The sequence below is a fragment of the Balearica regulorum genome, chromosome 1 (genome assembly GCF_011004875.1).
Source record: "Balearica regulorum gibbericeps isolate bBalReg1 chromosome 1, bBalReg1.pri, whole genome shotgun sequence".
NCBI classification, from domain to species: domain Eukaryota; kingdom Metazoa; phylum Chordata; class Aves; order Gruiformes; family Gruidae; genus Balearica; species Balearica regulorum.
Window position 1 is genome coordinate 8,488,434 of NC_046184.1, and position 24,698 is coordinate 8,513,131.

The following is a 24,698-nucleotide window of genomic DNA, read 5'->3' on the forward strand; positions in this document are numbered from 1 at the left end:
GTAACTCCTCTCCCCCCCCCGCCCCAGGGCCGGGGCTGCCGACTCCGCAGCAGCGCCCGCGTAAGGCTCGGCATGCCGGGGGGACACGGGGGGACACACGTACACACACACACACACACACACACACACGTACACACACGTACACACACATCCCACACCCCCCCCAGACCGGCAGACGGATCTCCGCGCGCGGACCCCGCCGCAGCTCCCCCCCCCCCCCCCCCCCGCAATTTCCCGCGGCCGGGCGGGGGCGTGGCCGGGCGGGCGCGCGGGGGGGGGGCGTGGCCCGGCGGCGCGCGGCGGGGCGCGGAGCGGCGCGGCGCGGGGGCGCAGCATGAGGGCGCCCCCCCCTCCCCCCCGCCGGCCGGCCCAGCGCCCCCGCGCCATGGAGGGATTCGCCGCCCGCGGCTACGGCACCGGCGGGACGGACAACCGGCCGCTCTTCGGGGAGACCTCGGCCAGGGTAAGGGCTGCGGCGGGGGGGGGAAGGGGGGGGGGGGCGGTGCGCCGATTCGCCTCGCCGGGGAAAGGGAAAAACGCTGCCCGGAACCCAAATGGGGACCCCCCCCAAAACACCTTCCCCCCCCCCCCCAATACACCCCAGCAAGGAAAACGCAGCAGCAAGTTCCCCCCTCAACATAAATGCCCCCCTCCCCAATAATGAAGAACACCCCCCCCCCCCCGCAATAACGGCAGCCCTCCCCCGGGCTCAGCAAAGGCAAGGAGCACCGCAGGCAGCCGAACAGCCAGCCCCTGGCTGGGGGAACCTGCCCAAATCCTGCAAACAAATTAAAAAAAAAAAAAAAAAAAAACCAACAAAAACCCATAAAATAAGAAAGAATATCCCCAGCCCCGCCAAAACAGCATCAAAAATCAGCAAGGTGACAACAAAGCTGCACCCCGATGGAAAAAATGTGAAAGGAGCCCCCCAAATTTCAAAAGAAAGGAACCCTTCGCACTGGCAGAATTATTACAAAAAAACAAACAAAAACTGGAAAAAACCGAAACCGACCCCCTCCTGATCAGTGTCCCAAAACAAAAATAATCCATCAAAACCAGCCCAAACAAACAAAATTAAAAAAAAATGAACACCTCCCCAGAGCAATCCCCCAAAGCAAGCACCCCTCCCCAAATAAAGCCCAAACTCCCCAACCCCCCCTCCCCTCCCGAAGAAACAAACTCCCAAATAATCCCCCCAGACCAACCCCCCGCCCTAAGCCCGCGGCGGGGGGCAGCCGCTCGGGGCGCAGAGAGCCCGGGCTCGGGGGGACCCTCTGAAGGCACCTGGGCACAGTTTGGGGGGGGGGGGCACCCCATCTGGGTGCCTGTGGCCCTGCAGCCCCCGCAAAGCACAGCCCGGGGCTGCAGCCCCCTGAGCTGCATCTCACCAAGTTTTGGGGTGGGGGGGTCTTTGCTTTGCTGGGGGGGGGGGGTGTGGGGGGGGTGCTGCTTTTGGTGCCCTCCTGGTAATTAATTTATTTGCATCGGTTGACATGCGGCGGTGCCGACTCTTCAGGTGTCAATCCCCCGTAAGCCGCTCAGCCGGGCAGCTTTGGGTGCCTGCTTTGGGGGGCTGCGCTGGGGAGGGGGCCTCGAGATCCCTCGGGAATGGCGATACCCGTTTCCAGCGGGGTGACGGGGGTTCGTGGCTTGGGGTTTGTGCCCTGTTAGGAGAGGTGACCCATCGACGTGCGGGTGGGTTTGGAGGGGTGCAGGCTGAAATTGCGCTAAGTGATTCATGAACGTGTATAAAATACATCGTCCCCCCCCCCCCAAATACTTGGAAAAGCTGCTAAAATGATAACGTTTAATAAAAATATAAATAAAGTGATACTAGCCAAATTTTTTTGGGAAAAAAAAAAGAATGGTATGGGATAGGAGGAGGACAGGTGGGACCTCCGAGAGGAGGAATTGAGGGGGGACGGGTCTCCCCTGCCAATGGGTGCTGGCCCTGATGGGGAGCACTGGAGGTGAGGGGACCTTCACCACAGCTCCCTGGCGGGGGTCACGATGGCTGATGCTTGGTTGAGGATTTTTGGGAAGCTTCCAGGGATGGGGACTTCTGGGGACCAGGATGTACCATTGGAGCTGAGCAGTGATCCCAGCAGGCAAACCCCAAACTTTCCAACCCGGGACAAGCCTTCCTGACCCCCCTGTCTCTTTCTGGCTGTGGCTCCACTCACAAAGGAGAGCAGTAAATAATAAGCATGGGATGCTCGTTCCGATTCCTGGGCTCAACCAGGGATCGAGTGTCCTGCAGTTCATCCCCTGTGGCTCCTCAAACCCATCGTACGGGACTGGCCCATGGCCTCTTGCTGCCGTGCCCGTGTCCGACGGGGAAGGCATCGCTGTGCTGGCCTGGGGGGGGTTCCTTCATGATTCGTTGGGGTTGCTTAGACAGACGCTGGTGAGGTCCAGAGCTGGAAACGTTCCGTCTCAGAAATGGTGAAGCTAAACTTTGCCTTAAAATGGGAGCAGGTCTGCTGGGAGAAGCACGGCAGAAGCACTGGCTCTGCTTTTGGGTCTCTGCGAGCGATGGCCAGTGCCGGCAAACCAGGACCCTCTGCTCGGGCTGGGCATGAGGCCGCGGGCAGGGGCAGGGGCAGTGCTCATGCCCCAGGAAGCCCTGCAAGCCAAATCAGGGGTCTTGCACCCTTGCCGGCGGTTGGAGATGGATATAGAGATGGGGATGCTCCTGGTCTCCAAACTGGTGGCTGTGGGGCTAAAGCCAGGCTCTGGGGACAGGGGAGCCAGGCAGCAGCATCGGTCTCCTTCCCCTGCTGTGGTCCAGCTGAGCCTGCCAAGCTCGCCCTCCTGTGCTGGCTGTCGAGCAGAGGTTGGGGGCAAACTGGTGCCAACAAGGTCTCTGGTGGGAAGGGAGAGTGTAGCAAGATGATGCCGATAAATGCAGAGCGCTGTGGATTCAGCTGTGGTTACTAGGGATGCAGCACTGGCAGCGTGCGGGTATGAGATGATGCAGAGCAAAGGCACGAGCGGTAAGGCGGCAGAGAGGAGGCAGAGCATCACAGATGCAGGACTTCTTGGGAAAGAAATTGAAAGCAGAAACCGCTCGGGTTCCTCTGCGATTGGAGCATTTAAATGTAAGTGGGTGGGTGTTAATTACTGTGAGTTGGAAGCAGAAGGCCATAAAAAGAGACTGAGCCCCCCCCCAGATGGAAATGAGGAGCCTTTGAGGGCACAACAGCATTTCCCCATATCTTGAAGTGGGAGGGTGGCCAGCGTGGCCATGAGCCCAGCTCTTCTCATGTGCAGCACGTACTGCCCGCTACTCCGTGCAGTTTAACCTGGCGCTAGAGGAAGGTATCCCCTATGGCTGCCGTGGGCTGGCGTCTCGCTGCGATTGCTGCTGACCATCTGCACTTGCTGATGTAAGGCATAAAAATGGCTTTTCTGTCATGCCTGCGGAGATGCCACCAAGTACCCACCCTCCAGGGGACAAGCCCGTTCCCCCATCCTGGCCAAACCTCTGTCAGGAGCTTGTTCGCCGTGGGTTCAGCCCCCAAAGCCGCTGACTTGGAGGCTGCGAGGTGCTGAGCTGGAACGGGGTGAAGAGCAAAGCTGTCTCTCTGTCAAAGCCTGTGCTGCAGGCGCAGTGGTGTGGATACACTGTCAGTCCTGCCTCGGTTTCCCTGTTGCTCAGAGTAACCCTGACCTAGATCCCAAAGGATCCTGGATTGTACCCTCCTGCTCTGCAAGGACTTGGTGCTTCCTCACCTCGTCTCCCTTGCTCAGAGACAGCCGGAGGGAGAGCTCTGCACCACAGCAGCTCCCTGGGGCAGCCGGGTGCCTCCAGCCCCTGCAACGCCCTCCCTGGAGTGAGAGGAGAGGGCAGAAACCCTCCTGTTTGGAAATGCAGCTTGTGCAACGCTGAAATGCAGGATTCATTGCCTGTCTGCTGAACCAGCTGCCGGCTGGCTGACTGGGGATCCCCGTCAGCACATCGCGTGCTGCCAAGCTGTCTCAGAAGTTAGTGTCCGTGTCCACGTGCCCTGCGCCGGTGCGGGTTATCTCCCAGCAGCGCCAGCTGGGCAGCGTGCGGCACGCGTGCTCGCGCTCTTTTTTTTTTTTTTTTTTTTTAAATCTTTTTACTCTAGCAGCTATCATAGCAAGGGAATACATAGTGATGCTGGAGGAAAATCCGCCCTACATCAGCTGTGCTGGTTGCAAGAGCTGGCTGTGCCGTCCGGCTGCGATGGCTTGTAGGACACGCGGCTCATCGTAGCCTGTTTCTGCACACCCGATATCCACGAGTGCCTGCCCAGGCTGCGCTGCGTGCTCGGACACGGCGCGGAGGTGAAAGGCTCCGTCATCCCCAATCCCTTTAGCCGTCTCGGCCTCTGCTTGTGTATTTTTAACCTTTTTGCTGTGCTAAGCTGCCTGGGGCTGAAGTGTCAGCGGGCACCGGGGAATACAGCCTCTTGCCGCCTTGCCAAGCCCGGGATTTCAGGATCAGTGGCTCTAATCTCTGGATCCTGAAATACCTTCTTCTGCCAGTGGCGCATTCGGAAAATTTTAGCGACTGCAGGTTTAACCGCAGGGAAAGGGATGCCCTGACCCTCAGGGACTGGCTGCCATGAGGCAGAGCTGCTCCACTGCCGGCATCCATACCCCATCCGGCTGTCACCGCGATGCCCATCACTCGCTGGCGTGCGATGAGAGGTCCCCGTGCCGGGGGGGGGTGCTTTCTCCCACGCCCTGTAAAACAGGCAGAGAGAAATGCTCTGTGGTCACCACCGAGTCCAACCCTCTCGTTTTCTCCCGGCAGACAAGTCTCTGTCCTGGCAAAACAGGTGAATTCTCTCCATCTTAAAATTCCCACCCTCTGAGTCTCTAATTAATCAGGAGAAACCTAATCATGGCTGATTTCTGGATGGTGTACCCTGTCTGTAGGTTTGTGACCGTGTGTCCGTCCCTCCGAGCCTCTCTGCAGGGAGCAGGCTGGGGCTGTGCTCACCGGGTTAGCGGTACGGGATGGTGACCCACTGCTGCTCCTCGGCTTTCCCTCCCCTTCCTCTGCTGTTCACACCCCATCTCCCCACGGCACTAAGGGAGAAGGGGGGTCCAGCTGCTCACCTCCTGCCACCCCTTTTGTCCCTGGGGAGCCGAGCCCGAATGCAAACTCCGGTCCCCCTCCGTAAAATCGCCTCGGTGGGTTCAGCTGGGTCTGCAGGGCAAGGGCAGAGCAAAACTGTCGTCTTCTCCTGATATCGGAGTTGTTTTTTGGGGTAGGAACCCCTCCATATACTGTCTAAAGTTAGCTTTGAGTTTATTTATTTATTTTAGGTTAGGTGGAGGAGCCCAGCTGAGCTGTTGTGATACGCTCTCGTGGAGGCCACGTGCTTGCATTTTGCCCTGTTGCTTCCGTTATTTGCCTGGATTTATTTCTCTTAGCTCATTTTTGGGGGTTGGTGGTGGGGTACCTCGTAGATGGCTCCCACATCACCAACACCGTGTGTGGAAACGCCGGTGAGGAGAAGGGGGTTGTTCCTGGCCGGAGGAGGACCTCTCACAGGGGCTGTTGGCGACGATTTCCCACCGAGGTGGATCACTTCGCACTGCTGCAGCCACCGCCGTGTCCCCGGGGCTGCAGGAACATAAATGCTCTGGCTTTACGTAGAGGAGCCAGGGGCTAATAGAAGAGGTTTTTAAAACTCAGCTTGCTGTGGTGCTTGCTCTGAGAGACTGAACAGCCGGTGACCAGGCGCAGCGTCCGCCTGTTACAGGCACCCGAGCTCCACCGAGCCTCAGGTCAGGGCTGGTGGTCTCCCGTGAGAGACTTGGCTCTCTGCCTCCTGCTCTTTGCTTTCTCCTCTCGCCTGGCTGCTGCTGTGCTTTACTTCTTCACAACCTGGGGCTGTTCTCTGTATAAATCAGCCTCCAAAATGTAATGGCAGGGGAGAGGAAGGGTGCGTGACCAGGTGGAGGGAAATCGCCCCACTGGCTGGGATGTCTTTGGACAAGATGCTCACAAATGACTCTCCTTTTCTCACTTTCTTTTAACCATACGTATTTAATGACTCTCAGTAAATTACTTGACGTTCTGGGTTTTTTTCTCTCCACGCATCTTTCCTGCTGTAGCTGTTCTTCCAGCATGTTATTTGGGGAGCCAGCCATCTGGGGTGTTACTCCTGACTGCGTGCAACCCGGTCTGACTTGAGTGATGTTCCCACTCAGAGCAGCGCCACGAACACAGGGGGGAGGCAGGTATCCCGGCAGGGACCGGAACGTTCTCCTTTTGCACCAAGTCCTTTCTTGCTCCAGGGAGTGCGTCAGTGCGGGGTCCTGCCCTGGGCGCTCCCCTGAGCCTGCGGTCACGCAGCCCGGTGTCACTGCCAGTCCCTGCCCGATGCCATCTGGGGTGGGACTGCAGTGCTGACACCAAGGAACGCCTCTTCCCAGTTGCAAAAAGGTTGTCTCCTCCCAGGCAAGTGTGTTATACTGACAGGGAGCAGCAGAAAGAAGAGGGGAGAGACAGCTGTCTGTCCAAGCAGGGCTGCCCTGTGTGTTCGGATCTGCTGGTGTTGAGGGGGAACATTTGGGGTGCAGGGAACACTTCACCTCCTTGCCAGCAGCCCACAAATTCCCACCTAAGACACTATCAAGCTCTTCGTTGTCAGGCACCGAGGCTAAAATAAGCTTTTTCTGATAACCTCTGTCTGTGCACTCCCGCTTTTTAAAGATTTTTAAAAAGGATTTGCACAAGTGTAATCGATTCGCACGTAGCGAAGAAGCCAACTGCAAATGAGCAAACCTGCCGCACGAGGACTTGGCCAGTGCAACCTCCCAGAGGTCCAGGGAGTCAGGGGAAACCTTCCCGCAGGGCAGAGCTGGGCAGGGAGCCTCAGTGGTGCTGCGGGGTGTGCTGGGGATGACGTGGGTCCTGGTCGATGTGGCGCTCTCGGCGTTGTCCATTACTGTTCTGTTTTATGTGGGGTTTCGGGTTGTTGGTTTTTTTTTTTTGACAAGGCGTGCGTGTAACTGTCCTCTCTCTTCTTCAGGACAGAGTCATCAATCTAGTTGTTGGCGGCTTAACATCCTTGCTGCTTGTAGTAAGTATCCCCTGTCCCGTCCCATGTTTCGTGGCTCCCTTAGGCGACGGGGTGAAAACCAGAGTTCCTCCCCAAAACGGGCGGCGAAACTTCACTGACCTAACAGGCTGTAGTTTGAGGCCCAGGTAGTGACTTTGGGTGCATCTGTCTTCTTTTAAAACTCTTTGACAACGGGGCAAGGAGAATACCTTCCTTCAAGCCGTGTTTTAAGATCAGGCTGTGCAATAAAGCGCCCCAAGTCCACGAGCAGATTGTCCATCCTGGCTGAATGTGAGGCTGGGTGAGATGACAGAGTGCTTATGACACAGGAGAACTGGTTTTCTTCTCTTGATTTCCTTCTATTTATGGACTACAGGAGTTTTTCCAAAGCTTGTCACTTTGTCTTGAGCTAAGCTTGCCTCAAGCTTTACAGATCACGACTGGAGAGCGTCAGTTCTGCGCTCCAGGCAGCAGCATCGCTTGCGAGCTGAGGTGCAGGGAGGCGTTGGGGAGAGCTGCGGTGCCAGCTGGTGGAAAGCTCGGCTGAAGGGGTGCTCCTACACGCGCAGCGTGCCCCCCCCGTGCCTGCTGGCTCTCTGGGTGTTTGGAGGACAGTTTCCAGTAATAAGCCAGAGTAGCAAAGTTTTCATAATTTTTTTTTTTTTCCCCACCCCCTAAGTCTGCAGCTGTGTCAAAGCAATTCTCCTGCAGTATTTTACGTTTCCCTCCAGCTCTTCACACAGTGGGAGTTAAGAGTTGGGGGGGACGATGTGCAGAGCAGGACATTTCTCATAGCGGCTCTGAAGAGAGCAGTGTCTTCATCTCTGTTTTCCTCCACACAGGTCACTCTAATCAGTGCTTTTGTCTTCCCGCAACTACCTCCAAAACCTGTGAATATCTTTTTTGCTTTCTGCATCTCCTTGTGTTGCATTTCTGCTGGCATACTTGTAAGTACCGCCACGTTTGCTGTGCAAGCTTTTGAGTGTATGACTTGAGAATGAAATCCGAATAAAATCTGCTTTACCTAGTGCTGCCTGCTTTTTTACACTCTCCTAGAAAAGCTTTCCCGCTTCCATAAAACAAGCTGACAATGAGAGTGGGGTAAGCAGTTTTGTATTTACTGCAGCACAAGCGTGTGAGCTAAGCCAACTCCTGAAGACCAGCTGTGATGCAAGAGTTGTCACCTCTGTGACAATGCCACCTGTGGCTGCCAGTGGAGACAAAGCAGGAAATGGGAGAGCAGAGCAGTGAGATGGGAACGCAGGGATGGATTCTGCTGCAGAGGACTAGGGGTGAAGCAAAACACTCCAGCTGGAAGCAGTGGGGCCAGCCAGGCATGTGCAGATGTTGGTGGCCTTTCAGGCACAGGGGATAAGTGACAGTGGCGGGAAGCTACAGCACGTGGCATTTCATGGGCTTGGAGCAGAGGTTCCTCTGTGGCATCCCAAGAGTAGGTCCCAAGTGTAGGCAAAGACAGGTCAGAGTTCATAGACTGGTTTGGGTTGGAAGGGACCTTCAAAGATCATCTAGGCCAGCCCCCCGCTGTGGGCAGGGCCATCAGTGGCTCCTTCCTCTGCTGGAGCTTTTCCTACTTGGAGCATTCTCCTTCTCCCAAGGGTTGTGGCCCTGAGCTTCTGCCCGTCGCTGCTGGGTAAGCTGGGAAGGTGCTCTGCGTTGCCCAGTTAGTACCAGTTTCTGGTTCTACGGCTGGTAGCCGTGACTCTGCCTACAATAGATTGTGTAGTGCAAAATCTTATGTTTGTCCTCGTCGACCGGAGTGTAGCCAATTTCTAATGTTTAAGAAACCAAACCAACCCTCTTCAACAAAGCTGACAAGACACCTCATGTCTTCATAGCTAACCTGGCACCCTGGTTTCACAAACAGCTTTGTTTTGGGGAGAAACACCTTGCCAAATTCTCATTTCTGTATTCCACAAGCATGCCAAGAAAACATAGGTAGTATTTAATTGTTAAGAAAATTCGCTGGACTCTACACCTAGTCTTCTCTGGTCAGATGAAGCTGGGTTCTTTTACCGAAAAAAACCCAAACAAAACCAAACCCAACTTCTAGAAGTTACCCGTTCAGTTACTAGAGAAAGTTTCCTCAGGAGTACCGGGCATTTTTAAGTAATACAAGCTCCTTCTCTCTTCTAGATCTACTGGTATCGACAAGGAGACCTGGAACCTAAATTTAGGAACCTAATTTACTATATTTTATTTTCTATCGTCATGTTATGTATATGTGCCAACCTGTACTTCCATGAAGTGGGTAAATGATGGATGTTGGGGATACCCAGCAATGATGCTACTGTGTCAGACTGCTTTCAGCTCAGCCTGAGATATTTAAGTGAGGACAATCAGCCTGAGAGGAAAGAAGTGGGTTGTGCAGGGATAAATCAGTACATGATTTTCATGTAAATGTATATGTAATGTCCCTCTTGTTGGGGAGAATTATTGCCATAAGACATGACATTCTGCTTTTTTTTGAAGAGCTACTGTTGCACTTAATGAACATTCCAGTTGTACTGATGTTTCAGAATGGCACAAGCTTTTTCATTTTGGAAAAAACTGCATTTTTTTATTACTGTACAAATAAACTGCAGCATTGCAAAGACTTGTAGCAGTATAAATAAATGGCATCTTACAGTTATGTAAGACAAATACTCTTTATTTCGTTTAAACTGAATATACAATTATTTCTGTTCCCTAGGCAACCATTTAAAACTACAACTTATTTTTCACATTAACAAAACCACAGACTGAAAAAGACCAACTCTTGATTATGAAGAGCTAATTACAGAAATAAATAAAATAATTTATACATGAGTCTTTAGTTTCTATAGCTTTTTCTCTCAATCCCTAGCTAACAGGCTGCTGCTCAGCCTAGTGTCTGTTTCAAACCCTTGAACGTAGGAATTAATTGGCTCCCTTTGCCTCGGGGCTCTATGCCCAAATTCTCACAGACCTTTTTCTCCAAGACTTTGCCACCTCCACGCCACTCCCCCATCTACTAACTCGCTGCATAAATCACCTCTGGAGAGGTGGCTGGTAGTGTCATGTAAACTGTAAGAGAGACAAATGTTCCAGCCTACTCACAAACAATCTTCAAAGAAGTTACAAGCTTGTGGGGGGAGGCTAGTGGGTCCTAGTAGCTTCCCTTTCTCATAGCCCTTCCCTTTTTATTCAGCTTGCTGTAGTGATGAAGGAAAAGGAAAAAAAGAAGAAAAAAAAAAAAAGATTTTCCACAAGTGATCTTTCTGAGCTATATCCGTTGCCAGCAACGGACTCCTCAGGAACAAGCAGACCAGGCAAGTCCCGTAAGCATGTGTGTCTTCTTCCTATGCCGTAGACGTACTAACAAGCCAGATGAGATGGGAATACAGACCATGTCTTCATGATGCTGCCCATGCTCCCTGAAGTCTTTGATGGAATACATTTCTTCCTGAAATGTAACAGTCTCTTACTCCATGTATTACAAGAGTCAGTAAGTGCAGAAATCCTCACCCATTCTTCATGAAACATGTGCAAACTAATTCTTGCTGCGGCACTAAGAGGCTACAGTCCACAATCCTTGACTTCTGTCCAGTTTTCCAGATGTGCAGCTCAGCACACCAGTAACCAGTCAGATCAGAATTGACCACGTGGATCCTAGCAGTGAGCACTGCAACAGAGGTTCTTTAAAACACCGAAACACCCCGGCTGAGACGTAGTACATCAGGCCTCTGTTGGCTGCTCTCTAACCCTTTACAAATGAGGTAAATAGCCTGAGCAGAGAAAGTGCACTGTAGTCATTTTAAACTGGAAGTTTCTGTTTAAAGACACGGACTGACTGCTTTCTTTGGAAGTGTGGCACAGAGTTGTAACTAATTTCACAATGCAAAAACGGTCAATAGAAAATGGACACGATGACTGCTTCTCAGTGACAGCTCACTAAATCTTCAACATCCTTTGAATCTTCTGAATCAGGACTGCCCAATGATGAGCCAATAATGTGTGACCCATCTCCGTGATGCTGCAGGATAGGATCTGTCAAGAGACATAGTATATTAGTAATATGTACTTGACTGTTAGTCAAGATACATTGTACATCTTATAGCAGCCTTCCAGTACCTAAAGGGGCCTATAGGAAAGCTGGAGAGGGACTGTTTACAAGGGCATGGAGTGATAGGACAAGGGGGAATGGCCTTAAGCTGAAGGAGGAGAGATTTAGATTAGATATTAGGAAGAAATTCTTCACAATGAGGGTGGTGAGGCACTGGCACAGGTTGCCCAGAGAAGCTGTGGATGCCCCATCCCTGGCAGTGTTGAAGGCCAGGTTGGATGGGGCTTTGGGCAACCTGGTCTAGTGGAGGGTGTCCCTGCCCATGGCAGGGGGGTTGGAACTAGATGGGCTTTGAGGCCCCTTCCAACCCAAACCAGTCTGTGATTCTACGTTTAGAACTATTATTTACTGTGCCATTATAACAAGATACACAATACACACTTAGGAGATAGAAAATGCAGTCTGGAATTTTAACCAATTTTAAGCAATGTTGCTCAAACTAGGCAGCTCTCAATTTCTAGTTTCAAGGTAAGCCGTGACTAATATAGATGCAACCGGTGTGACTCACATTTGGATTCATCAGGTATTACTATATCGGGCCTAGTGCTGAGCCTCTGATGGCTCTACAAGGAGATCCTTCCTCTGGATGGGAGTATTTGTTAGGTGCAGCAGTGGGAGAACATACCTGTGCTGCTTCCAAGTCTGAGATGACTCCTGGCACTGGGAAGTGTGGCACAACCTAGCAAGCCCTTCCAGGTGAGTGTTGTGCAAACCCCAAATAGCCCAGCTCCTCACCATGAGAGCTATCAAGTGCATTTCTGATATCTCTAGTCTTCTCTCAAATAAACAAATTTCATTCAAGCACCTGGCATGAAGAAATGCACACTAAAGAAAGAGTTACTCATTAGCCTATGTGTACTAATTCAAGGCTCAAGGATGATGAAAACAGCTCAGCAAGTGATGAAGCTGCTGTTGTTCTAACGCTTTTCCCATGAGGTTAAATGGGACTTCCTTTCACGTCCACTGATACAAGTGGGGTAACCAACTTGCTTAAAGTTTCATAGCAAGGACATGGAAAATTATTTAAGAGAAAGCAAGGGATTGTAAGGCATTTACAGGAACTCAGAAGTGCCACACTGCTTTACTGAATCCTAGCTCCAGCACCAGCCACATGAAGGAACTGCTGTACCTGTTAGGGTTGTCAGGGGCAAGACTGATTCGCTGTCTATGTCATCCGTTGTCTGGATAAAACTATGCGAAGAAGGAACAATAAGCACAGTCTCATCGTCTATTGTAGGCTGATCAACTTGTTCTTCTATTGTTGGAGAACCCAGGTCCTGCACAACACAGAACAGGACATGAGAGTGTATTCTTGGTAACATAAACAGAAAAACTTGCTTTGGTTAGCCATACTCCATAATAAGCAATAGATTCCCTGGATTAATTTTATCTCATTAAATTGAAATGTCATCACCTGAGCTAGTTTACTTCAGCATTTATAGGGCATGTTTCATCCTAGTGCAGGCATCTAAAAACAAGATGAGAAGAATTCTAACCCTGTGAGCAGCATGAGGGCAGGGGGAGAGGAAAGGAGAGACTGCAAAGTGGTGATAAAAATGTTGTCTTGTACATCAAACACTTTGCCTATAAAGAGGAATAATTAAGCTTTTCCACTACTTGCTGTTTAGATGTTCTGAGATACTGAAGCAATACCTTTATAGTACTTACCAGCTCCACAAAAGCAATAGCTTTACCTGAACTTAATACTTAGTTTCACAACTCCTGCTTCTCTGTCAAGTTTTCACTACTGGACACAGAGCTCAAAAGACCCATTCTAATCACTCTGCCTTGCTTGCCCTGTCACTTGCTGACTGTAAGGTGGCTCCAAACTGTTTTAGCTGATCCTCATTTTATCAAAAAATTGACAACACACCGATTCCTTCCAAGTACAAATTGTCAATACCCCAACCCTCTTCCAGTCCCATGACAGCTGCGGTCTCTTCGCTGGCTCTTGCAGTGCTAGCACTGAAATGGCAGTGATACATCTGGCTTACTCAGTGTCACAGCACACTCCGGAGGACTCCTGGTTCTGCAAACGCAGAGAAAAGACATCCTAGATAGTACTGCCAGAATAAGCAGAGAGATTTGAATTCCAGTTTTTGTGTGTTAGATGCGTAAGGTTTGTTCAAGCTTCAGGAATCACTGATGCAGGACACTAGCAAACGTTGCTGGCAGAATGGAAGATACCTGAATCTATCCCCATTTCCAGAGGGAGCGGGAAATGTTTGGGAGAGGTAACAGCCGTCTCTGTTCAAGAAAATCCTTAAGTTCCTCCACCTAGTTATAGCAAAACTTAATTTCCTACATAGTTTCACAGTATTCTTGCAAAGGCACTGCCTGAAAACCCCTTCCCTGGTGCTGCCAAAGGAGCTGACCACCTTTGCTGCAGCTCAGCGATTTAAACTCAGCCCGAACATGTACCCATTCATGCAAGGCACAGTACGCCCAACCTGCAAAAGCAGCTTTCTGCAGAGAGCACAGCTGAACCTGCCCACGATAAGTAGTATGTCACAAGGCTTGAAACTGGGAAAAGGAGGCGTGAAAAACTAAAGAAGCCATTGTGGCAAATGGGCACCTTTCCCAGCCAAAAATAATAAAACCCTGCAACATGACTGCCTGCTTCCCACCACCCACACCCACAGTGGCAATACAATACTGGCAAGTGCGTAAAAATAACACTGACTTGAAGAAAGCAAAAATTTAGGCATGTCTTTCTAGAGTAACTTTTCACTTACACTCACAGTTCGCTATTCCCTGGAATTTAAATAGCCATGTCAAACTTGAATCTGACTAGAAGTATAAACTAATTAGAATTACAAACTCAAGTTTGTTTTTCTGTATAGAAAAAAAAAGTTCAGCAGCTCTTTATACCCTGCTAGCCATAAGCCATTTCTACAACGTGCAATTAGGAACTATGTTTATAGCAAAAGTTTACAAATTCTAGCTTGAGAAGCTAAATTTTAAACTGAGTAGAAAGCTGTTGGGCTGCCTCAACTGTTGAGAATCTTATCACAACTATGTCAACCACGACACAAGAAAGAGAAAATGGAAGAACAATCTCCAGCTTCAGATACATTCAGGATCCAAACACTGCAGTAGCAGACTGTTGAGATGTACTTAAGAGTGCAAATGGTACAAAGCCTAACGAAGTCCAAGCATATCAACAATGGATCTTCAAGATGGATAAAACAGAATTACAGCAACTGTAGAGCACAGTGTTTTAGAGAACAGGAGGGTGTATTTGGATCTAACATATCTTTCCACAGTCTAACCTAATCAAGGAAAGAGGTATTTTCTACCCACTAAAGAGAGTTATCTTCTTTTTAGCATCTCTGTTTTCCTTGACTTACTCATTATGATAGCTCCAACAACTGAAAGATGGAGGAATTTAGTATAAACAATCCAAATGCCTGAAATCATTTGGATAAACTCATTTCTGCATCTCAGAATATTCAGTTGGAGCTGAATAAAACTGAGGCCAGAGAGAGCACTAGCTTAAATGCTTCAAATTCTAATTTAATGGATACTTAGCTGGAGTAGTATGTTTAATAGAAATCCTCAAAAATGGAAACTCTGGTGCACCTCAAAATAGGTTATCAGAATCATAGAGCAAAAACTAAATACTCTACCTCACCTCCCTTGCTCAGCAGTCTACCTACCTGTAAAGGACAGGTGTTGGACAATTAACAGCCTAGTTTAAAGCAGCAGCATCAAATAGCAATCAAAGGCAACTGTTCCATGCCACCAATATTCCCACTTTCCACAGTTATCACGCAAAAGCATCCTGAGTAGTGAAGCAGCTCCACAGCTCGTGAGGTATTCAGTGCTCCAGATGAAGTCAAATATAAGCCAATACAAGTTCCAAATTAAATGCTATCACTTTCACACTCACGTTAATGAAGCTCAAGGATAGCGAATCTGAACAAAATGTTCTTAGAACTATGATATACATGAAATCACTGACATATTTCATACAAATAGCTTAACATAAAGGTCAAAGATGCAATGAAATCATTCTCCATGCAGAAAAGGGGAAAATATCAAGCATCATGCACTCCCTTACTTCAGTAACGTAAGCGCTGGGTAAATCAGAGTGAGAATCCTCTTCTTGTTTCAGGCTGGCATCCGCAATCTCCTCCTCGGTTCTTACCATAACTCCATCCATCAGTTCACTACTATTCCTGCTGCTGAATTTGGAGGCATCATCTTCATTGTAGGCTGGCTGCTCTTCGTCACTCAGCTTGGACTGATGGATATCATCTGGGAAAGTATTTGTTTCTAGGGTATCAGGAGGATCCGTCAGGTCAGCTGACTGAATGTCTGAATCAACAGTAAGTTCCGCCTGAGTGACAGAGGAGGAGATATCTTCAGCAGCAACGGTGCGGATTATGACACTAGGCGTGTGGCACTGAACTGTGACGTTGTCACTTGTATTTAACAAGTGCTCTGGCTGCAAGCAGTATTTGCAAAAAGAGACACAACCAAGAACCATCAGAGACTTTCCTCCAAGTATCCTCAAATCTTTCAGCAAATAAAAGCAAAAGAATTCAAAGAACTCATTGCTAAACGTAGTTTAGAGTTTTACATATATAGTACGTCAGCCCAGATCATCTGTTGACCTTTCCTGGCCTTAAATGATGAATCTGTAGACTGAATTTGTGTCAACTGTTCTGTAATTCACAAATAAAGTAATAATACTATCACTACTACACAAGTTTTGTGAACAGCAGTATCAGTTTGTGAGAGTAACATCAGGAAAACAGTGGGACAAGCCACTAGGTGGAGACATCATATTCAGCCACAGTAAGAACAAAGTTGCTTCCTAAGTTAAGTTTTGAAGCAACTTCAAGTTACTTTTCAAAAACAATACAAAAAAATAAATTCTCCCTCTTCAGTATTTTAAGCAAAGTAACACTGCTATGACTTAAGAACTGCTTTACAAATGTTAACATGCGCATATAGGGGCCTGCATTATTATGTTGCCCTGCCCCCACTGCCCAAACTCCCGTCTTTTCACTGCTCAAAATACATACCGATAAGGCATGAACTATGATCTGTTCTGGGGAGGCTGGAGCAGCAGCAGCCGTTAGGGTCATGGTAGGACTAGTCGTCAGTGTTAAAGGAAGGCCTTGGCTTGAGCTCGTCTGTAGTAAGTATGTACCTGGTGTTCCAGTCGGCTGGAGATGGAAAGACTACAAAAGACAGCACAAGTTTAATACCCAGCACGCTGCCTTCCTGGGACACACCGAGCACTCGGAGAATGCTTATTGACATGAACTCCTCTGGAAAACAAAGAAATCCAATCTCTGCTGCATCGATTGCTGTACTGCACTCAAGAAGTAGAAAGAAACTCATCTATAGCCTTAGGCTATCAAGACAAGTATTCAGGCTAAAAGTCAACCAGGACTGTATTATTGCTGTACAACAGCAGGTAAGAAAGGAACAAATTCAACTTACTCTTAACATTGAGATGAAAGAGAAACTGTGTTATAAATGACAGTACAATGAATCCTTACTTGCTGGGAGCTTCCTCTCACTCCATTATGTCAGATTTCAACAAAAAAACCCCAAAAACAAGCACAAAGGAAAACTTCATAGCACTAAGGCATTAAAACAGATTTAAAGCAATGAACTGTAATTCCCATTTTACTCCACAGCCCTAATGAATTACACCTTTAGAAATACATTTTGCTTTGAACTTTTAAGTTTTAGATCTCTTAACTTCCTCTTTCCACTTGAGAACTGGTTTTTGTTTTTTTTTTTTCCTGGAAATGCACAATTCCATAGTCTAAGAAGTAGCTGTGCTTAAAAGAAAAAACACAGTAACAAATATCAGTTCTCTGTTACTTACTGGAAGAATCTCAAAGGTCTGTAGTGTTCCACTGTTTAGTGTTATTGTCTCAGAGTCAACAGTAGCAGCAGGGGAATCGGTTGAGGCTGCAAAGGTTAAAAAAAAAAGAAAAAAGAAAAAGAAAGTATGTAAACCAAAATGTTTCAGCCCTGAAGAGAGAATAACATACTATAATTACTACGTAGGAGGGTACTGTTAATTCTGGTAATAAGAAAAAGAAAACTGGCTACAATCCTAATGACAAGGTTCTCTAATTGCTACCCAAGATGCAATACTATTTAGAGAGGGCATTCTACAATCCAAAAGCGCAAAAGAAAGAATGTATGGTTTTAGTGCACAGGGATAAAAGCAGACAAATAAAGTTATCTGATGTGATGAAATTACTTTTTGTGAAGAGATTTGTAAGAGGTTCTGGTGTAACAATATCATTTGGATCATGTATTACACTAAAGTGGTGTCAGGTTTAATATCGCTATGTTTCCCGCAGACCTCAGGGTTTTGTGTTTTTATTTTTAACCTTTTCTGCCCTCCACAGTATGTCCACCACTGATGAAACATCAGATGCTCCCCAAGATATCTGCTTACCCTGTGCATTGTGATTGCACTGTATAAAAGCTATAAGTATTCTTATTACAAGTGTGTAACTATGCAATTATCTCCATTAATTCTAAAAGTAACTAAGAGAAGCACTGAAAACAGTTTATGTATCAGACATTTCAAGATCACCAGGTCCAACCAGCTCATACCCAAAGATTTATAAGATATCAAAAAACCTGTTCAGAACCATAATTACGATTTTTACTTATTCTTAAAAGACTCACAAGTTCCAGGAAGCCAAAGGTCTATTAACCCTTTGCCTGGGATTATCCAGTAATTCCATAAGTACCATAAGGGCAAAAGATTTACATGATGACAGCAGCGCTCCAAGCGCTGGAAACTTGGCCATCTCAGACTCTGGCTTCAAAGTAGACTAATTTTGGTTTCTTAAGAAGATACAAGCTCCGATTTTTGAAGCTTTTATTGTTTTAGTGGCATGTTCAAGGCTTCCCACATTTCCTGGCATCAAGTAGCAGACAGCTGTGAAGTGTGGCCTGCCTGTTACCTAGCTAGTTATGTTCATAAAATTTACAGAAATTACTCCTTTGAAACCTTGAACCTTCTATCAAATGCAGCTGCAAGTGGCTAATAGATTCAGGTCTCATGGGATTGAGAAACAGACAAGACACAATACAAAACTCACTTGGAATACACAAACAGAAATTCTTCAGGAAAGCAGACTAAAATGGGGAAAAAGGCTTGTTAGGCAGACAGGTGCATCACAAAATAACCATTACAGTAATGGTTACCAACTCAGAAAGGACTAAAGGTTCCAGAATACCAGCACAGCTTGCCTGCTCATCAAAACCCAATAGCTTTGACCGAGCTTGGCTCAAAGTATGAGACCACTTATGTATTACTACAGATAAAAAGTTCTTGGCTTGGTGTTGTGTGATATTTTAATTAAGAAATAAACCAGATAAAATGAAGATGGCACTTAAGTAGATTAAGATAGGCTAATATAATGAAATTATAAACAAAAAATTGTCTAACAAATGCCTATCTACTCATAGTCTGAATAACCGGTTCTTGGTCTGATTAACTAATTTTGTAATCAGCAAGATTGAAGCACTAAATTTTCCTAATAAAATTCACACACGACAAACAGTGCAAAATAGTACACAATGGAGATGACAGGCTGCATACGGGGTACCGGACTGGAGTGACTGGAGTTACTTAATAAGAATAGTTGCAAAATCAAACAATAAGCACTACAATCAAAGTAGACGTGGTAATAAATGTTCGATAATGTGCAAAGTTCATCCTTAAGAAGATGGGAAGCACCAACTTAAAAAAGTAATACAGTGGTTAGAGCAGATCATCAGCTGAACATCAGTGTGACTTGGCAACTAGTGCTTTCTAGAGTCTCTGTGCCTAGAAATAACTGCAGAATACAGAGCAGGACTAGACAAAACACTATATACCTTCCTGCTTAAGAGTCCTTCATCAGAGCTTAGGCACAGCAGTGTATATGTTATACAAAAGGAGATCTCGTACATGATGTTCATTGCTCTAGACAAAAGCTACCAGAAGAAATTTAACGAATAAACATATATTCTGCATCTCCATTAAGAAGCCTGCGTACGGAAACCTTTTCAAAGAACACATTACATGGCAAGCTCTTGTGTGCATGCAGACAGACACCTACAACCCCTATGTCCAGGCGCTCCAACTGCAGCTCCTTGGTACTATTGTCATGGTAGTATCTACATTTGCCTAACAAAGTTAGAAATGGGCAAATGGAATCCAGAAATTCTTAATCTGAAGTTATGGCAAGACCAAAGCAGAATTAATAAAATTCTTTAAGATGTGCCCGCTCCTCCTTCACCATCTTAACATAAGAAAGCTTTAGGTTGCATTAGAGGACAGAGTCTCATTCGTTTCAGCTACTTACAGACATGCGTAATCTGGACTGGAATCTGCAAAGCTGCCATGGGGCTTGGTGTGTTGCCTGTGCTCTCCTCTAAGCGAGCCACTCGAATCTGCACGTGCTGAACTCCCGAACTGGAATTAGTGTTTGGTAATCCACTTCCAGATTTGTTCTCCGAAAGCTGGTGCCCTGGATTGTTTTTTTGGTTCTCATGGAGTTGTTTAAGACCCTTTATCAGCACTGAGAGAAAGAATACTCATGCTAAAGCATGTTGAAGAAGCATATTTGAAATGCTGCACGTGAGATTTATCCAAGATGAAAAAAGTAACCAAAATCCTTCTGGATTTGGAACCTAAATGATTTATAGAGATATATCAACTAGAAATTTAGCACATACATAAACAACATTTGTAGCTAACTACTGGAGTGAACCTTGATTTTCTCAATTAACTTAGCCATCTTAGGATGCTTGGAAAAAACCCTAAAAGTCATAAAAATTTGGACCTCTCTAAAAACATGTATGGTATATCCCCAAGCTACAATCAAGTGCCAGTATCACTAGTTGTGTAATGCTGCTATGAGAAATGAACCCTCCAATCTTAGAGAACATGGAAGCGGATTTGTTCAAGAGGTTGACAGAAGCGTCACTGGAAATACGGAGCAAGAGAGAATTAATCTCGCAGTGGCTATACTACACTTTTTAGCCTGTGCATGAAGTGGCCCATTGCTCCAGTAAAACTGCCCACCTTTTTTCCCCCTATGACCACTTCAGTCCCACTGAGGGAGCAGTTGATATCTATGAGGTTACAAAAGTTGAGGCCGCTGCTTTTCTAGCATTCGATACAGTGAACTGCTTAAACATCTCCCACTCCTGACAGCGTGACATTTTGTCTGGGGAAAGTGAGTGACTCCTGTTGATTTAGTGGCGTATTTATGTTATGAGTTATTTGATGCAACAACTGTCTAATAACATATGGTTTATACCATATTAAGCATAAGAGGACTACCCTCTCAACTGCAGCCTCCAGGCATGACTAATATATAACTACTGTGATGACCACAGCAAAAGTGTCTATTAAATTACCCCTTTCATTATGACGTGACTAATCTCTCTTTTTTTTTTTTTTTTTTCCTCTCCTCAAGACAGAGAAAAGGAAGACTGAATGAAAGGTCACAGAAATACCCTTTGGCTCAGCTGCTAGTTTCTCCGACCGAGAATGAGAGCTATGAGAAATGAATTTGAGGAGTTTTATACTCCCCATTCCTCCCCTCCTCCTCACTGTGGTAGATCTACCTTCTTTCTACAGCTAAGGTTCAGCACCCCACACAGATTACATGTTAACATTTTAAAGGTAACAGATCTAACCTGAGATGACAGTTAGGCTGCGGATACATATCCTCTTCCACCTGAAGAGGTCACTGCCCTCCAAACCAAAGATCATCATCATCTGAGATCTGCCAGCTGAGCTGCAGACGTGCTCTCACTTTAGCCAAAGTGAACAGAGTTGGCAAAATCTACTGTTTAGTTGTATACATCAGCTTGGCCTGTTTCAACTGAAACACTTAAGGATTGCTTGTAGGAGCAGATCCAAGGGGTCAGTAACTTCTAGCAAAGGAGCAATGTCCTCTTTGGCCAGCAGTGTTGCAAGCAGACAACAAAATACAGCCTTATTCCTTTGACATTTGTGAACGGAGCTTTCAGAAGAGAAGTGTTCGAGTAGTACATTACCAGGGAATGAAACATCTTTGTGGTTTGCAATCTGCCTTTTAATGGTCCACCATTTACTCCGAAGCCACTGTGGCGAGCGGACACTACTCCATCCTTCAGCTAGTAAATCCCAATTGATGTCATTTTCATCAGAAACTTCAAGTTCCGCTATCCTGGCAGGAAACAGAAAATATTTACCTGTTAGAAACTACCCTCCAGACTAGAAGGGGTGTTGCACATCTCCAGTCCTGTCACATGTAACAGCGGCAAAATGGCATGCTAGTGAATAGTCCACCAGAGCTCATGAATCAATATAGGCTTCCAAGGCTCCACGCTGCCAGAGGTCAAGCAGAATCATAAACAACAGAAGATGGACTAGACCTGTTAGATGATCCAGTCCATCTCCTTGCCATGCAGGATTATTCTCCTTATTTACATATACATTAGGAGTTTGATCAGATTATTGTGAAGCATTCCAAATGATGGTACTTGCATCTTTTCTCTTTGGAAAACCATTCCCCAAACACATCTCCAAGGCAGGAAATACTTCCTGAGATTCACTCTGAACTTCCACTTAATTAATTTCATGTTATGATATTTACTTCTGTTTTCTCCTAATTAACACTCATCCGTCCTTAACATAGATTTTTGCCTCCTCTCAGATGCTTCTTAGCCAAAGTAGATGAAGTTAACTACAGTATTAAACAGTTCCTCACAAATCAATCCCATTAGGCTCTCCAGGTAAGGGACAGTCTTCACATAATTTTGGCAGATGTTATGCACATACTGGATTCTACCAGAATCTGTTTGAATACTACAAATATCTCTGAATTGCCTCCAGCTCATCTGTACCTGGAGCATATGAAAGAGAGGTGAACAGTGAGAGGGAAAAGATTTTTGTGAAAGTTAAAAGTTCTCTTCACAAAGCAAGAAATAGCACTGAATACTCTTGCTAGCTAAAAAAACCCAAACAAACCCACAACAAAAAACCCCAAAAACCAAACAAAAAATGGGAAAAAAGAAAAAAAGCTACCCAAAACAACTAAACAACCCTGTAGGATGAATTAAGGATATCTGGACAGATCAAAACAAATACCTTTTGTACAGAAATATTAAGAATTATAACCAGATAACCAGCACATTCTGAAATATGGAATCAGGTTCCTCATTTTGAGTTGAAGTCAAACAGCTTCAGTAAATTAGTAAATATAGCTCTGTAGATGTTTAGATTCCCTGTATGTCTTGGCTTTTTTTATTCCCACCCAAAACTGTATCACCCCATAAAAATCCACTGGCTAAAAAGCCTGAGTTAAAGGCATTCAAAATGGGAGGAGGACTGGAGAGAGCAAAAGATTTCCAAAGTTACTACCAGGTTGCCAGTTCAAATGTAGTCAAAGATGCTGATATCCAATCAGTGTTTGGTGGCCTACATGAAATTAATTTGCAGTCTCGGTTTAGTTCTTTGTAGACAAGACGTCCACATCACAGAAACCACCACCACACTTGACCCTTGTTGGTCATCTCAGCAGAGAGGCCAAGGACTGAATGGGCAGGGAGACTGAACTACCCTCCAGTTAAGGGTTAAAGCGCATTGGTGGGGCAACGTGTGGGAAGCTTGCACGGTCGCTGCCTGTGCTGTACCTTTTCTGTGGAATAAAGAAGACTTCAGTCTCCAGGGTTTTCAATCTGACACCTTTCACGAACACTAACATTCACTAAAAAAACAAAAAACAAAAAATATGTTCAATAATAAATCTCTGGGAACTGTAAACACAGCAGTGATTTTTGGAGGGTTCTAGAGTTTTTAGTGTCTAAGTAACCAGCAAAAGGGACCCCAATGGAATCCTGCTAGCGTCATGTATTACGAACCTTTACAAGTAATTAAAATAACAAACCTCAAGATCAGATTTATTTCATCTTCCTTGGTCCACTCAGTGCCCCCACTTTGTTTCCAGTTGAGATAGTTGAGCCATTTAGAGCGGCATTGCTTTTCAGAGCGTGTCCCAACCCGTTCCGCTACGGCAGCCCACGATACACCTTGTGTGACAATGTCACCTGGTTCTGTGCTAGTTAGCTCATGCACTACTTCTGCTAGTCTTTTTTCTTCTTTCTCTGTCCATTTTCCTGAAAGAGAGAAAAGCCCTCCAAACTTAACTAACAGCAGATGCCCTCTGTTCAGATCTGTAACATGTCAACAGCCATTTATCTTCAGTGCCTAACACCTTACTCCAGATGCAAATAATGACTTGCTAAGAAGACATAACTGTTTGTTCTTACTAATAATTTATATTATATCCAGTCTTGCTTAACAAATGCATAATTCCATGGTTTTGCTGCCATGTTTCTTTCTCTTCTCTTCCTCTTGCAGATAAATGAAGCCACACAGAACTTAACCAAAATACTGACCCAAAACAAACTGGTCAAAGCTACCATAATTGTATTAGTTGAAGTAAATTAACCATGAAACAATTTAGTATACAGTAATTACAGGAGGTCTGACTAAATTTTCCTTCCATTTCAATATATACACTACAAAATAAACAGTACTTTACTCCTAAAGTGCATCTGTCTCTTAATTGACATCAAATATACAATATATCTTTATAAACATTAAACACAAGAGAAAGTACTTTTAAATCCACCTCAATCAAATATGTTCCAGTGGCATAAACGTATGACGGATAACGGACTGCAAAAATAAACTGAGTGTTCTGATCTTTAAGAACTGAAACTGGAGAAACTTATACCAAATACGTTCTAAAAATGTCCCCAGATTTCACTTTGTAAGTTCCTCAGTTCAGAGTTACACATCTCTGAAAACACCACTGACAAAAGCAAAGGTGCCAGAGTTTTAACTAGAATATCCATTACAGCACTCCAGCATTTACCTCACCTGTGTTGCAGGTATCCTTCATCAATCTACATCGATCTTTTACAGATGAAGCACTTCTCCCCAGCGCAGCTCCTATTGTGGCCCAATCATTACCATGCTTTATTCTCAGCCTGGATAGAAACATGTTCATCAGCAGTATATCCAGTTAAGAGATTACCAAAATATCAAATACACTCTAATAAAAACAGGATAAATGTGCAGTTTACAGGCTTAAAGACAGAATGGGGAGTAACTTTAATACTACAGCATTAACATATTTTCTATCACTGCTAATTTTTCTGTGTGTTTGTAGAAGCCTTTTGGGTCAGCTAAGCCACAGAATACTCACTTATAAAAATGTTTAATATCTAACTGTCTTGCAGGAATGCCGTGAGGCTTAATTACTGCGTTAAATACAATATGAATGTTTAGATAAACAGCCAACATCCTCAAGATTCTCAAGTGGTACAGAGATCACTTGAGAAATCTAAATAATGCCTGATGAAAACCCAGGCATCCTACAATTTAAATGAGGAAAACCACTGCATAATCATGGTTGTAATTTTAACTATTATTTTCCTCCCACACATGACAACAGGTTGCTAACATGTTGAGCCATGACTACTTCTGATACATTTGGAACCACAGG

General features: G+C 46.0%; 2 protein-coding genes across 4 annotated transcripts in view; one reads left to right on the forward strand and one right to left on the reverse strand.

The window, feature by feature from the left end:
* The first annotated feature begins 314 nt into the window (after positions 1-314).
* Positions 315-9,695, forward strand: TMEM243 (transmembrane protein 243). Its single transcript, XM_075770334.1, has 4 exons — positions 315-463; positions 7,020-7,070; positions 7,892-7,996; positions 9,204-9,695. Exons 1-4 carry the CDS (start codon positions 335-337, stop codon positions 9,324-9,326), a joined length of 408 nt encoding a protein of 135 aa, XP_075626449.1. The 5' UTR covers positions 315-334; the 3' UTR covers positions 9,327-9,695.
* A 1-nt stretch (position 9,696) lies between these two features.
* The window catches only part of DMTF1 (cyclin D binding myb like transcription factor 1), a 32,104-nt gene continuing 17,102 nt past the window's right edge, over positions 9,697-24,698 (reverse strand). For 2 of the 3 annotated variants that reach the window (XM_075770038.1, XM_075770221.1), the window contains 9 exons: positions 24,071-24,180; positions 23,073-23,301; positions 21,199-21,350; positions 19,494-19,709; positions 17,003-17,088; positions 16,185-16,343; positions 15,215-15,601; positions 12,281-12,428; positions 9,697-11,075 (listed from right to left, as the gene is read on the reverse strand). In XM_075770038.1, the coding sequence (XP_075626153.1) occupies positions 10,966-11,075; positions 12,281-12,428; positions 15,215-15,601; positions 16,185-16,343; positions 17,003-17,088; positions 19,494-19,709; positions 21,199-21,350; positions 23,073-23,301; positions 24,071-24,180 (1,597 nt within the window). In that variant the 3' untranslated portion in view covers positions 9,697-10,965. The remainder of the gene's footprint in view (positions 11,076-12,280; positions 12,429-15,214; positions 15,602-16,184; positions 16,344-17,002; positions 17,089-19,493; positions 19,710-21,198; positions 21,351-23,072; positions 23,302-24,070; positions 24,181-24,698) is intronic. The other variant, XM_075770127.1, reaches the window with a different exon arrangement.

What these genes read in the sequence shown, in the direction of transcription:
- TMEM243 (XM_075770334.1), top strand. Translation starts at nt 335, where the DNA reads ATGAGGGCGCCCCCCCCTCCCCCCCGCCGGCCGGCCCAGCGCCCCCGC. An exon ending in TAACATCCTTGCTGCTTGTA is followed by an intron (nt 7,071 to 7,891) that starts GTAAGTATCCCC and finishes TCCTCCACACAG; the next exon opens with GTCACTCTAATCAGTGCTTT. An exon ending in GCATTTCTGCTGGCATACTT is followed by an intron (nt 7,997 to 9,203) that starts GTAAGTACCGCC and finishes TCTCTCTTCTAG; the next exon opens with ATCTACTGGTATCGACAAGG.